At 40.3% G+C, this 12,163-nt stretch overlaps 1 protein-coding gene across 3 annotated transcripts in view; it reads left to right on the top strand.

Annotated features, from left to right (window-relative positions):
- The first annotated feature begins 83 nt into the window (after window positions 1-83).
- The window catches only part of TADA1 (transcriptional adaptor 1), a 37,030-nt gene continuing 24,950 nt past the window's right edge, over window positions 84-12,163 (top strand). The window contains exons 1-4 of one of the 3 annotated variants that reach the window (XM_070939216.1): window positions 84-135; window positions 863-1,105; window positions 6,296-6,387; window positions 6,822-6,887. In XM_070939216.1, coding sequence (XP_070795317.1) covers window positions 1,032-1,105; window positions 6,296-6,387; window positions 6,822-6,887 — 232 coding nt within the window. In that variant the 5' untranslated portion in view covers window positions 84-135; window positions 863-1,031. Of the gene's footprint in view, window positions 136-755; window positions 802-826; window positions 1,106-6,295; window positions 6,388-6,821; window positions 6,888-12,163 lie in introns of those variants that run through there. The other 2 variants (XM_070939217.1, XM_070939215.1) reach the window with 2 other exon arrangements.

The following is a 12,163-nucleotide window of genomic DNA, read 5'->3' as shown; positions in this document are numbered from 1 at the left end:
AGGGGGCGCGGCTTTAAGGGGCGGACCCAGAGGACGGAAACCTTCCGCTGTTGGGGTTATTTACTCTAGCTAGCAGAACGCCGCTTTTATAGTACCGTAGGTGCAGACGAAGGGAAGTTTATGGCTGTGTTGAATGTAGGTTTTCCGATTCTCTGAAGCAAGACATCTTATGTTGCACGACGGGCTTCTTCGCAATATTCATATAATTGCAGGCATAATTGGGGAGAAAGGCTAAAATGTCAGACAATCGGTGGGGTGGGGTGGGGGTTGTTTGCAGAAACAATCGACGCCGCCTCAACCCCAGCCAAAATCTCCCATGAGGCAGCCTGGGAAATGTTAAAGACTGGCAAGGGCGCAAGTAGAAATTGAATTTTTAAAGCAGCCTAATCGAGTACGTGTTCAGTCAGAGGTCTGACCAAAGAACTTGAATCAAGTATTTAGGACTGCAATTGAAATCGCTGTTAATTTAAATTGTTTTGAACTAAACTTCCTTTCGGCCCACAAATAAACGAACCATGAAAGGGACTAGCACCTTCGTGTCACGTTGGAGAAAGGGGAGGTGGGACGGCATGGCTTCCCCCTTTCTTAAAGGAAATCTTGAATGAATTGCAAGCGTTGAGATGGACGAAGCAACGTGAAGCCGCTTGTTAGAAAGTCTTACTCGCCAACACCTTCCTTGGATTTAGTCCCACTGGCCTGCGCTATTCAATCTGCTATTAAAAAAAATCGCGTGAGCAAAGTTTATGGCTGTGATTGGTAAAGATGCTGAATGGCTTCCGGACAGAAGTGCTTTTTTTCAAGGTAGCATCTAACAGGATCTGGGGCATAGGTATTCACATGATCTAATTTTAACTCGTTTTAGAGTCATTCTGAAATCGGAGAGACTAAGTCTCTTTCCAGTTACGCTGCCGTACGGCCAGGAGTTGCGAAACAAAGAATCAAATTAAGCGGTGAGAATTGCTATTGAGGTTGACGCGGCCTCGCGGGCAGTAAAATGAGAGCGGGCGGGTGCATGCTGCCAAGAGCTTGTCATGGCGACTTACGTGAGTGAGCTGGAGGTGGCCAAGAAAAACCTGAGCGAAGCTTTGGGCGAAAATGTGAAGCAGTAAGTGATCATCAGGCGCCGTTCTCTCCCCCCCTCTCCCCGGTGTTTCTTCGTTAAGCTGTTGGCCGTTGTTTTACAGCAGAGGCCTAGTTGGCATCGATCTCGATTTTCTCCTGCACCGGGTGTTTTGTAAGCTCGAGCGTAAGTGGATGCCCAATCAGCCTTCTACTCTCCGTATAAAAACCCACTGCCCTTTGTGAATAATATTTTCATAATAATATTTAATATTTAATAATATTCCTTTTTCTTCAGAACCGAATAGGCAGGCCTTATTTCAACCCTGCTTAGCAGTGCAAATATCCCTCCCCCCCCTTACCCATGAAATGTTGATTAGGGAGGATGAGAGATCATAGGTGGTAGAAACTAGTCATGAAGGAACAGCAATCCAACTCTTTAGGCTTTCAGTTATTCAAGACATCACAATCATAATTTTAAGTAGGATTTGTGTAGCCACTTAGAAGTGTTTCACAAATTCTCAAAGGTGATTTTGTGCACCTTGGAGACATAAACAGTCATGTGCACATTAATTTAAAAATTTTAAATCAAATGTATGTAGAATCACTGCCTAAAAATTACCGCACCCATATTCACAGAAATATCCATCTAATTCTATTAAGCAGCAATTCTATATACTCTGGAAGTAATTGAGCAGCTTATTTCTGAGTAGACATATGCAGGTCTCTTTAAAATACCACAAGTCTCTAGTTTCCTGCAAGAAATTAATGCACCTTGATTTTTAGAGGTCAGGGCCAAATAAACCACTATGGTTTAGTGCATATACAAAAATAAACAAGCCAGCTATTTGTAATGACCAATATTAATCCTCCACTTTTTAAAACATTTGTTTTCTTAATATGTAATTTAAATTAACTATTGGAAATACCTGGGGAACTCTATAGAAACAAAGATTCGTGTTTTGTATGTGTGCCTTTGAGTTAGTGTTAACTCCTAGACTAGAGACTGCCAGACTAGTCCCTGCAATTTTCTGGGCAAGATTTCAGAAATGTTTTGCCATTGCCTCCTTCCCAAGGCTGAGAGTGAGTGACTGGCCTAAGGTCACTCAGCTGACTTTATGACTAAGGTAGAATTTAGAACTCACAGCCTCCCAGTTTCTTGCCTAGTGCCTTAACCACTACATCAAACTAACTCTAGGAATAATGTACAGGAATTAAAATGTTGATTTAATTTCATATATCACTGTTTAACGATATTAATTCACTTAATGAATTAATTTGCTTATTTATGATGTCCCACATAATATAATATTGTTTTTTCACCAGTAAAATAGTGTAAAAATTGTACCACAGGTACAATTGAGACAAAATGAGACAGAAATAATATATATTAATTTTTTATTTTATTTATATTTATGTATTTATCAAAGGCCACAATGGGAATACCACTCTGAGCCATCCTCCTTATTTGCCCACAACCAGTATTAGGGAAATGGGCACTTGGGAAAACCAGTGTGGGGTAAGTGATAGAAAGTCTGGGCTTTTATATGTCAACCTTGAGAAATGATAGAATTCCTAGCTTCAGAAAAGGAGAAAGGGATCCAAAAGCTACATAGCAGTCATAGATACCTGGGAAGATTCTAAAGTGGATTATAAAGCAATTGAGATGTAAACTCCTTGAAAACTATAGATTTATCAAGATACATTTTAAAAGGTTAACTCATATTTTAATTCAGTGATTTCCTTGGTAGATTGTTGGGATAGTATGTGTGTAATGTAGGGGTAGTCCTAAAGTTATAACCACTTGTTCAGTGACTATTCAAAGTACCAACAACTGAAGGTGGGGGATTTAAGACAGTGGTGAAATCCTAATTTTTTTACTACTGGTTCTGTGGGCATGGCTTGGTGGGCATGGCAGGGGAAGGATACTGCAAAATCTCCATTCCCACCCCATTCCAGAGGAAGGATACTGCAAAATCCCCATTCTCACCCCACTCCAGGGGGAAGGATACTGCAAAATCTCCATTCCCACCTCATTCCAGGGGAAGGATATTGCAAAATCCCCATTCCCACCCCACTCCAGGAGGAAGGATATTGCAAAATCCCCATTCCCACCCCACTCCAGGAGGAAGGATATTGCAAAATCTCCATTCCCACCCCATTCCAGGGGGAAGGATATTGCAAAATCTCCATTCCCACCCCACCCTGGGGCCAGACAGAGGTGGTATTTGCTGGTTTTCTGAACTGCTCAAAATTTCCACTACCGGTTCTCCAGAACCTGTCAGAACCTGCTGGATTTCACCCCTGATTTAAGACCAGTCCACAAAGTTGTGCTTGTCGCAGCATTCCTTGCAGTCACATGATTGCAATCCAGATACTCAGTGCCTCACTTGTGATTATTACATCACAATGAGCTGCAATCATTGCTTCCCACAAGCAAAGTCAATGGCAGGAAGTCAAAAGTTACCCCCTGCTCCTGCTTCTTTTTCACCTGCTTATGCTGTGGACCCATGGTAATGGATTCATGGAACCGTCTGTGGCATCTGTGCATCTGCTTATGCTCCGAAGCCCCTGTCCATGGCATACCCATGCAGTTGCTGGTCTGCTTGCCTGTGACTCCTGCCTCTTCCTGCTTAATGACTCAAATGGTACTCAGATTACAACAGAAATTGGGACTCCAGAATTGCTGTTGCTAAATGATGCAGTCACATGATATTATGTTGTACGACTGCCTTGCTTTGCAACATAAATTGTGGTCCCAGTTGCTGTATACCCTGAAATTAACTATCTCAGTTTTAACACTGCATCTAATAAAAAATGAGCATGCTAGTTTAATGTAGGCTGCAGAACATGACAATAAAATGGCTATATAATTGGCTCAGAAATCATACACCATGCATTCTCATCAAATTGATCTGAGGTATCGGTTAACATGCTGTACATTCAATCCTAAATTCTATATACTTCAACATTTTTTAATGATTGGTGGTGGATAGTGGAGGGAGTGGTAGATGAGTGGAATGCTTATTAGATTTGCAATTAACATAAAACGGGATTAAATATTTGAATATCCTTGAAGGAATAATTTTGAACAATCTTGACAAGTTAGAGAAATAGGTAAAAGAGTACCAATTAACAAACAGTGAAACTCCTTCATTTCAGAAACAACAATATAGTACAGATTGTACAATCTCTGTCTTAATAATACTTTTGGAAAAAAAAATTGCAATAAAATTTGATTGAAAACTAATTAAAATTGTAATATAACTGCAAAAAAGGTAAATTAAATTTTAGACTGAATCAGAATATAAATTTTAAATTATAATTCTACTTATGTTGCAACCATTTGCTGTACACTGCCCACAGACACTATGAAATCTTTCTTTTTGGGATACTAATTTGTCGTTTCCCATCTCTGCTTTGTAGAGAGTATTTTATCTTGGTAACTTAATTGCCAGTTTCACTGTGTAATTTTGCTGTTTTCATGCCTATTCAGTATTTTAGTGATATATCACAATATAATTAACTACTATTTTAAATATAGAATTTTGAAATTTTATAAGTGTAAAGCTGTGTTAATCTATAGTGATTAAAAAGAGTTGGAAAAATTGCTGTCGGATTCCTGATGTGTAATTATCTTATAAAAAATGGGAAAGAAGAAAACTATATAGGAGGAGGAGAAAACGGTATTAGATAGTTATTGCCATCAGGCATGGAAATGCTTGCTGGGCAACTAGGTAGTCTTTTAACAATGTTTTGAAAGGCCGGTTTGCATTACAAACCTTAACTGGCTTAATTATCATAACCACTACCCTCTTCAGTGAAAAAGTGGACTGTCACTAGAGGACAGTTTAATTTAATGTTTGGAGCAAAAATTAAGATAGAGGAAAAAGAAGTTCCCTAGTACAGAATGAGGAATTCTGATCCTCAAAACTCCCAGCCTATGAATGTCTTCACATTGGATGGCCTCAGTGGTGAAATTCAAATTTTTTTACTACCAGTTCTGTGGGTGAGGCTTGGTGGGCGTGGCAGGGGAAGGATACTGCAAAATCTCCATTCCCACCTCACTCCAGGGGAAGGATACTGCAAAATCCCCATTCCCACCCCACTCTGGGGCCAGCCAGATGTGGTATTTGCCAATTCTCCGAACTGCTCAAAATTTCCGCTACCGGTTCTCCAGAACCTGTCAGAACCTGCTGGATTTCACTCCTAAATATCCTCCCTTTTAACTTTCCCTTTCACCTCTGCTTTTTAAATCCTGTTTGACAGAGTGCAGAGGGTTTATAATGATAAAACATCATCCATCTATTTTTTCTTACTAGTTCTACAGTTACTTGAAAACCTTTATGATTTGCCTCACCTGTTTGTCTTGTCCAATAAAGTCATTCTTATCCTGAACTAATGTTCAGTCACTGTTAAAAGCAACCTGTTGCTTTTAGGGCCAATGACAGGGAAAAGAAATACAAATATGATATTCCACATTCTGAATATCAGGCTTGCTGTCTCTCATTTTACAATGAATATGCACAGAATACCTTTATAAGCTCTAGAAATATAGAGCTGAGATTCTGAAAAATTCCAGGTTGTGCATGCTCAGCTAATACCTGACTTTTTTCATGTTTAAAATAGGCAACAAGAGATTTACTGCCAAGGGTAGAAAGAATATAATCAGCAATTTGCCCAAGTGAAAAAAAGCCTTTTTGTGAAGTAAACTCCAATAATTGTTAAGTAATATAACTCGAATAAGTTGAGTGATAGTACTTTATTTACTTAAGATAGGTGGGGCAAATTGCACTCTACAAATTACCTTTATACCATCTTCTCTGGATAAGATTTTGTAGTCCTCTCTGGCTAACTGAAGGTGGGAAACAGATACAAAGTATAGTGTGGACCCTAACATAGATGTATCACTATAAAAATTTCCAATAGCTCTAAACCTAATTTAACAATATTTATTGTTAAATATGTGCCCCACACATATTGTTCCTTAGCCCTCCCTACACTCTTGGCCATCAAAAGGTTACCCATCCCTGTCTTAGGAGAGGATGAACTATAAGAGCCACACATAACCTCAAATCTATTGGTTGAGATTGAGATTCTGCTCATTGAATATTTTCTTGCAATTATAAGAATTCTGTAAAACTATGATACTCTCATAAAGCAACTAGAGAGGAAAAATATAACTTTTAAAAGGATAAATACATTATTGATAATTCATTATTGATATCTTGCACAGGTACTGGGCTAATTTGAAACTATGGTTTAAGCAAAAGATCAGCAAAGAAGAGTTTGATCTGGAAGCTCGGAGGCTCCTCACTCAAGACAATGGTATGAAAATAAACTCTGAATTGCTCACCTAGTTTTCTGAATTCTTCAGTTTCAAATGTCTAGGGATTAATTATAATTCTTTGAAATATATAGCATCTCAATGCTATTTAGTTACTAAAAAGTGCACTGTGGAATAAATGTGGTCATTTATTTTAGCCTTGAAGAATTTATCATGCCTGATAGTACTTAATACTTACAAGAATTTACCATAGTAAAACTTACCCTTGAAGAAATTTTAGAAGATAAAAGCTGAAAATGTTAAGTTGCTGAATTAGGAACCTTGTATTTAGTTTTGGACTTGAAAAGGCTATTATATGTTTTTTGCTTTTATATCTTGCTATTATATCTTCTGTGCACATTTATGAAGTTAATGCAAGTATATGTTAAAATAATTGTCATAATTGTAATGCAAACTGTGTCTTTTATTTTGGCAGTTCATTTTCACAATGACTTCTTGCTAGCTATTCTTACGCGATGTCAAATCTTGGTTTCTGCACCAGGTAAGTCACTGAAAAAGTCTCTTTTGCATATGGATTGCATATGCATATGGAGAGACCTGCAGTATGTGTAACTTATGGTACTTCTAATGTTCATTTCATGCTGTATTGGGCCACATTTTAAGAAATTCATCTATATCATTTAAAGATATTTAGCTTTATACTGCTTTTTCACTTTTCGGAAACTGGTCAGTGTAAGTGTTGTTTTTCCACATTTTGGATTTTAAGATGGAAATAGGAACAAACAATGTTAAATTTTACCCACGTACCCATCATTATCTTAAAACAGAAATTTCAGGCTACTTTTTTCAGGTTTGGCTTGGCTCAGGGTGAGAATAGAAGCAGTTTCCATTCTAGATATCTCCCACTCTGATTTCCAGTTTCAATACCCCAAAATATAAAGATGGGCCATAAAAATCTGGTTGTCCCTTCTAGTAACATGAGCATGTCATTAGAAAGCCTTTTGTGGCTTATGAAAAAACTGAGTTGCAGCTCCTGGCTCTTCCCAATTTTGTTATTTCAATAGTAAGAGTATAGATCGTGTGAGCACAATCACTTCGGAGCACTACGCATGAATCATCCATTGCAATGATTATCTTTAAATTACTGGCTTAAACTTATGTTAAAGCAAAAGAACTGAACTTGAACGATGATTGAAGCCATAGAAGATATTCATGTGTCCTGCTTAATAGGGTGAACAGGCTGATTAATAAGTTTGACAATAGTCTTGTTTCCTTGGATCTCTCAGAAACAAAGTGAAAAACTGAATAAACATATAGAAACATAATAGCATTATAATATCTAAAGTAACAATAGTTGTTGACCTTCAATTCCCTCTTTGAGGAAGGTAGATTGTTTAGAAATGTGAAATTTCAATTGACTACATTTTTGTACTTCGTTGTGTAATTTAAATAAACATAAATTCAAATTTTGCATGTGGAAAAATATTTATACCCCTAAATTTATCATTACCTCAAATACCTGAAATTAGAATCAGGGCAGGGCAAATGATTAGAACATGGTTAAAGAAGATTCTGGAGGAACCTGTTTTATTGACACCTCAGGCACTTAGTTTGATTTGCTCTTTGTTTTTGAAGGGTGTGGTATCACCATGCCTAAATTGAAAAGAGTTCTCTGAAGCCTTCAGAATCTGGGAAGTTTAAAAAGATTGCCAAAAATTAGTCACCAATCATTTCACTGTCCAGAAAATCAACTACAAGTGGAAAAGATTTCAAACAACTGCCAACTTGCCCAGGCAAAAAGAAGTCTCTAAGAACTCCAGAATTTCATCACAAGATCTACACCCTTTACTACAAGATCTAGCTCCTTTTACTATTGATGTCAAAGTGCATGAGTTTACCATTGGAAAGAAGTGGTGTAAATTAGATCTACATGGGTGTATGTGTGTGTAGCAGGAAGAAATATTTACTATCCAGAAAGAATATCAGGGTAAGTATAAAGTTTGCTATAGATCCAAATAAAGGCCAGACTTCTGGAACAATGGTGAAGCAAAATTAGAGTTATTAGCCAGTAATTTCTGAATACATGTTTGGCAAAAACCAAAGACCAGAAAAGTCTTAACAACATAATGATGGAAATGGTTTGAGGATGCCTCATGGTCTTGGCAGTTCATTATCAAAGAATCTGTTAAAAATTCTTCATTGTACCAAACGGTTTTGGAAGATAATGTAAAACTTTGTGCTAGAAGGTTAAAGCTCAATGGAAAGCACCTTGCAACATGACGTTGACCTTGCCAAAGGGGACAAAACCAGTTTATTAGAACCAAGGGTGTACTTTTTTTTCCTACAGAGAATAGAATATCTGATTATTTTTGTTGAATAAATCTTTGAAAGTCAATTTTCATACTTTCTGATCAATTAGTTACATGCTGCTTAAATAAAGATTAAAATACATATATGTCCACATATGTTAAATAGAAACAAAACTTTACATGGGGTGACTGTACTTGTTCACATGACTATATATAGTATAAGCTCCCACTTACGCATAGGTGGTCTTGAGGCCTCTAGCATGAAACCTACACTAATTTTTTTTTAAAAAAATCACAAGACTCTAATATGAAAATGTGTAGAAAAAAGGAAGCCGTATTTGCATAGTTTCTACATAATAGCACTATCAACTAGTCCCTTGAAATTGCTTTATCAGCTACTTGTGTAACTGACACACCCATTTTAGTTCTAGGTGGAAGGTAACCATGGACATACCATACCAAATTGATATTGCCCAACCCATGCTACACCTTCTTTAGTACACAAAGAAGCTTTTGGATTAGGATATTGTACCTCTCTTATCACAGGCATCTGTAACCCAGGGTCAGAAATTTCCATGTAGAACTTTGAGATGATATAATTCCCATAGAAAGATTTTCAGTGGGATGCTAATGATTTAATACAGATAATGTTCATATAATTACAGTGTCTGTATAAGATACAGACATATCTTAGTGTCTGTATAAAGTGAACAAATGTTATGCAGGAGATCCACAGGAACGTGAAAGCAATGCATTTAGGAGCAGGAAAAGCTGTACTAAAGTCATGTTTGGCAAGAAAATTTGCATTAAAGCCTCCACAGAACAAAACTTAATTTTCCAATTATTCTAGAATGTTTTTTAGAATGTTTATGTTTTCTTAGAGTAAAACCCTTCTCAAGATGACCTCTAGTAACCATCTTAAATATAAATAACAACTAAAATAATAGGCAATAGATTTTAAAAATCAACAATAGATAAAAATTAGCAATAATTCTAAAACATAAATGCTCTAATTAGAACCAGTTTTGAAGCATACCAAAGTTTTTTAAAAATGTATCCAGGTTACCATTCAGAACCAACATAAGAAAATACGGTTTTGAGGAACCCAAAGCACAGTGTGTAGCTAGATTAATAAAAATAATGTTGTGAATAGTATCTTACCTTATGTGTCTGAAAACATCATAAAACAGTTATCAGATAAGAAGTTCAAACACTTCATTTTAACCTTGTCTTATAAGGAAGGACAATGAAGAATATTCATAATATTCATAATATTCCTAAAGAATATTATACTATGTATGATCCGATAGGAACTATGTAACTGGGAGTAATTTTATGGATAACCTGAAATGGGCGTTGGTACTTACCTGATACGCCTCTTCTCTGACTGTCGGGCACGGCAGTCAGGATGGGTGGAGACTTGGTTGAGCTTCCATTGGACCGGGTCTGCAGAAATAAGGGAAGTCCCTCCTCCTGACTGTGCCTGTCAGTTTTGAGACGAGGGAGCCTGTGCAGAAAGTCGTATCTAGGAATTGAAAATAAACACATGAGAAACACCCCAGCCCCCTTCCCAGTGAGAATGTGCAGGGACCGGTTTCCCCCACACAGGGAGGGGCTGACTGCCGTGCCCGACAGTCAGAGAAGAGGCGTATCAGGTAAGTACCAACGCCCATTCTCCTATAGTCGGGCACGGCAGTCAGGATGGGACATACCAAAGCGAGGTGTCCAGTCGGGCGGGAGAAGACCGGTCCCGCACTCAGGAGGATGTATGGACACCTTGGAGAACCCTACGCCCAAAGGCAGCGTCTGCTGATGCAAACTTGTCCAGGCGGTAGTGACGGACGAAAGGGGAAGGCGAAGCCCAGGTGGCTGCCCGACAAATCTCATCAATCGTGGCCCGAGTGGACCAAGCCGCTGACGTGGCCGCACTTCGTGTAGAATGAGCTGTTATGTTGCGAGGAGCAGGAAGCGCAGAAGCCTCATAGGCCGTGGAAATACACGCTCGAATCCATCGGCCCAAGGTGGACGAGGATGTCTTAGATCCCAGGGAGGAAGGTAAGAATGACACGAAGAGTGCATCTGAGCGTCGGAAGGCTGCAGTGCGGGCGATATAAACCTTGACCGCTCGTCGAACGTCCAGGGTATGCCAACGCTTTTCAAGGTGATGGCGAGGAGCTGGACAGAAATTTGGGAGGACTACTTCTTGGGATCGGTGGAAAATGGAATTCACCTTCGGGATGAAGGAAGGGTCCAGTCTGAGTACCACCCTGTCTTGGTGGAAAATGCATAGCTCTTTCCGGATTGAAAGGGCCGCCATCTCTGAAATTCGACGGGCCGAGGTCACCGCCACCAGGAAGGCCACCTTGAAAGAAAGGTGCTTCAAGGAAATGTCTCGGATAGGCTCAAAGGGTGGCCCAGTGAGGGCCTGTAGGACTTTAGGTAAATCCCAGGTAGGGTACCTATGGACTGCGGGCGGTCGGATGTTCGTCGCGCCTCGTAAAAATTGTCGGATTAGAGGTTCCTTGGACAAAGGATCCGTGGGAGAGCTGGACAATACCGTGGAAAGCGCCGCCACCTGGCGCCGAAGAGTGTTCGGAGAGAGACCAGCGACAAAGCCCTCCTGCAGGAACTCAATGACCAGAAGAACTGAAGCCGACGTAGGTGAATGACGTCGCCTTTTACACCACAACGAGAAGGCACGCCAGGTGGATTCATAAATGCGGGTAGTAGAGGCCCTTCGTGCTGCCTGGATAGTAGAGATGGCTCCTTCCGATAAGGGGAGTCTGGTTAGGAACCCCCGCTCAACCGCCAGACGGTGAGCTGGAACCAGAGAGGGTCCGGATGCTGTAACTGACCCTGGGAGAGTGTCACCTGATCGTCTGGTATCCGCCAGGGTGGTTGAACCGACAGGGACACGAGGTCTGCAAACCAAGGACGCCGGTTCCAGGATGGGGCAATGAGAATCATCTCCGCCTGTTCTTGTAGTAATTTCCGTATTACCCTGGGCAAGAGGTTGATTGGGGGAAAGGCATATAGAAGATGTCTGGACGGCCACGGACACCGCAGCGCATCCACTGCCTCCGCCTCGGGGCAGGGGAACCTGGCAAAGAACCGAGGGAGCTGATGGTTGGAAGCGCTGGCGAAGAGGTCCACCGTTGGAAGCCCGAAGCGGCGGACTATTTCCTGGAACAGTTGAGGAGAAATGGACCACTCTGCGTTGTCGATCGGAGCCCGACTGAGGGAATCGGCCATCTGGTTGTGAATCCCGGAGATGTGAGCTGCTTGTACCGATGCCAGGTGGGTTTCCGCCCATAGGCCCAACCGTCGTGCTTCTCGCATTAGGGCCTTGGAGCGCGTGCCCCCCAGGCGATTCACGTGTGCCTTGGCTGTTACATTGTCGGTACGAATCAGGACATCCCGGTGAAGGACGTGAGGTTTGAAGGCTTTTAAGGCGAGGAAGATAGCCCGCAGTTCGAGCACATTGATGTTCATTCGTTGCTCTCTCTCT

This window comes from Pituophis catenifer, unplaced genomic scaffold (assembly GCF_029215685.1).
Source record: "Pituophis catenifer annectens isolate HBS135680 unplaced genomic scaffold, rPitCat1.0.hap2 SCAF_3, whole genome shotgun sequence".
Lineage (NCBI taxonomy): Eukaryota > Metazoa > Chordata > Lepidosauria > Squamata > Colubridae > Pituophis > Pituophis catenifer.
This window is presented reverse-complemented; position numbering and strand designations above follow the sequence as displayed.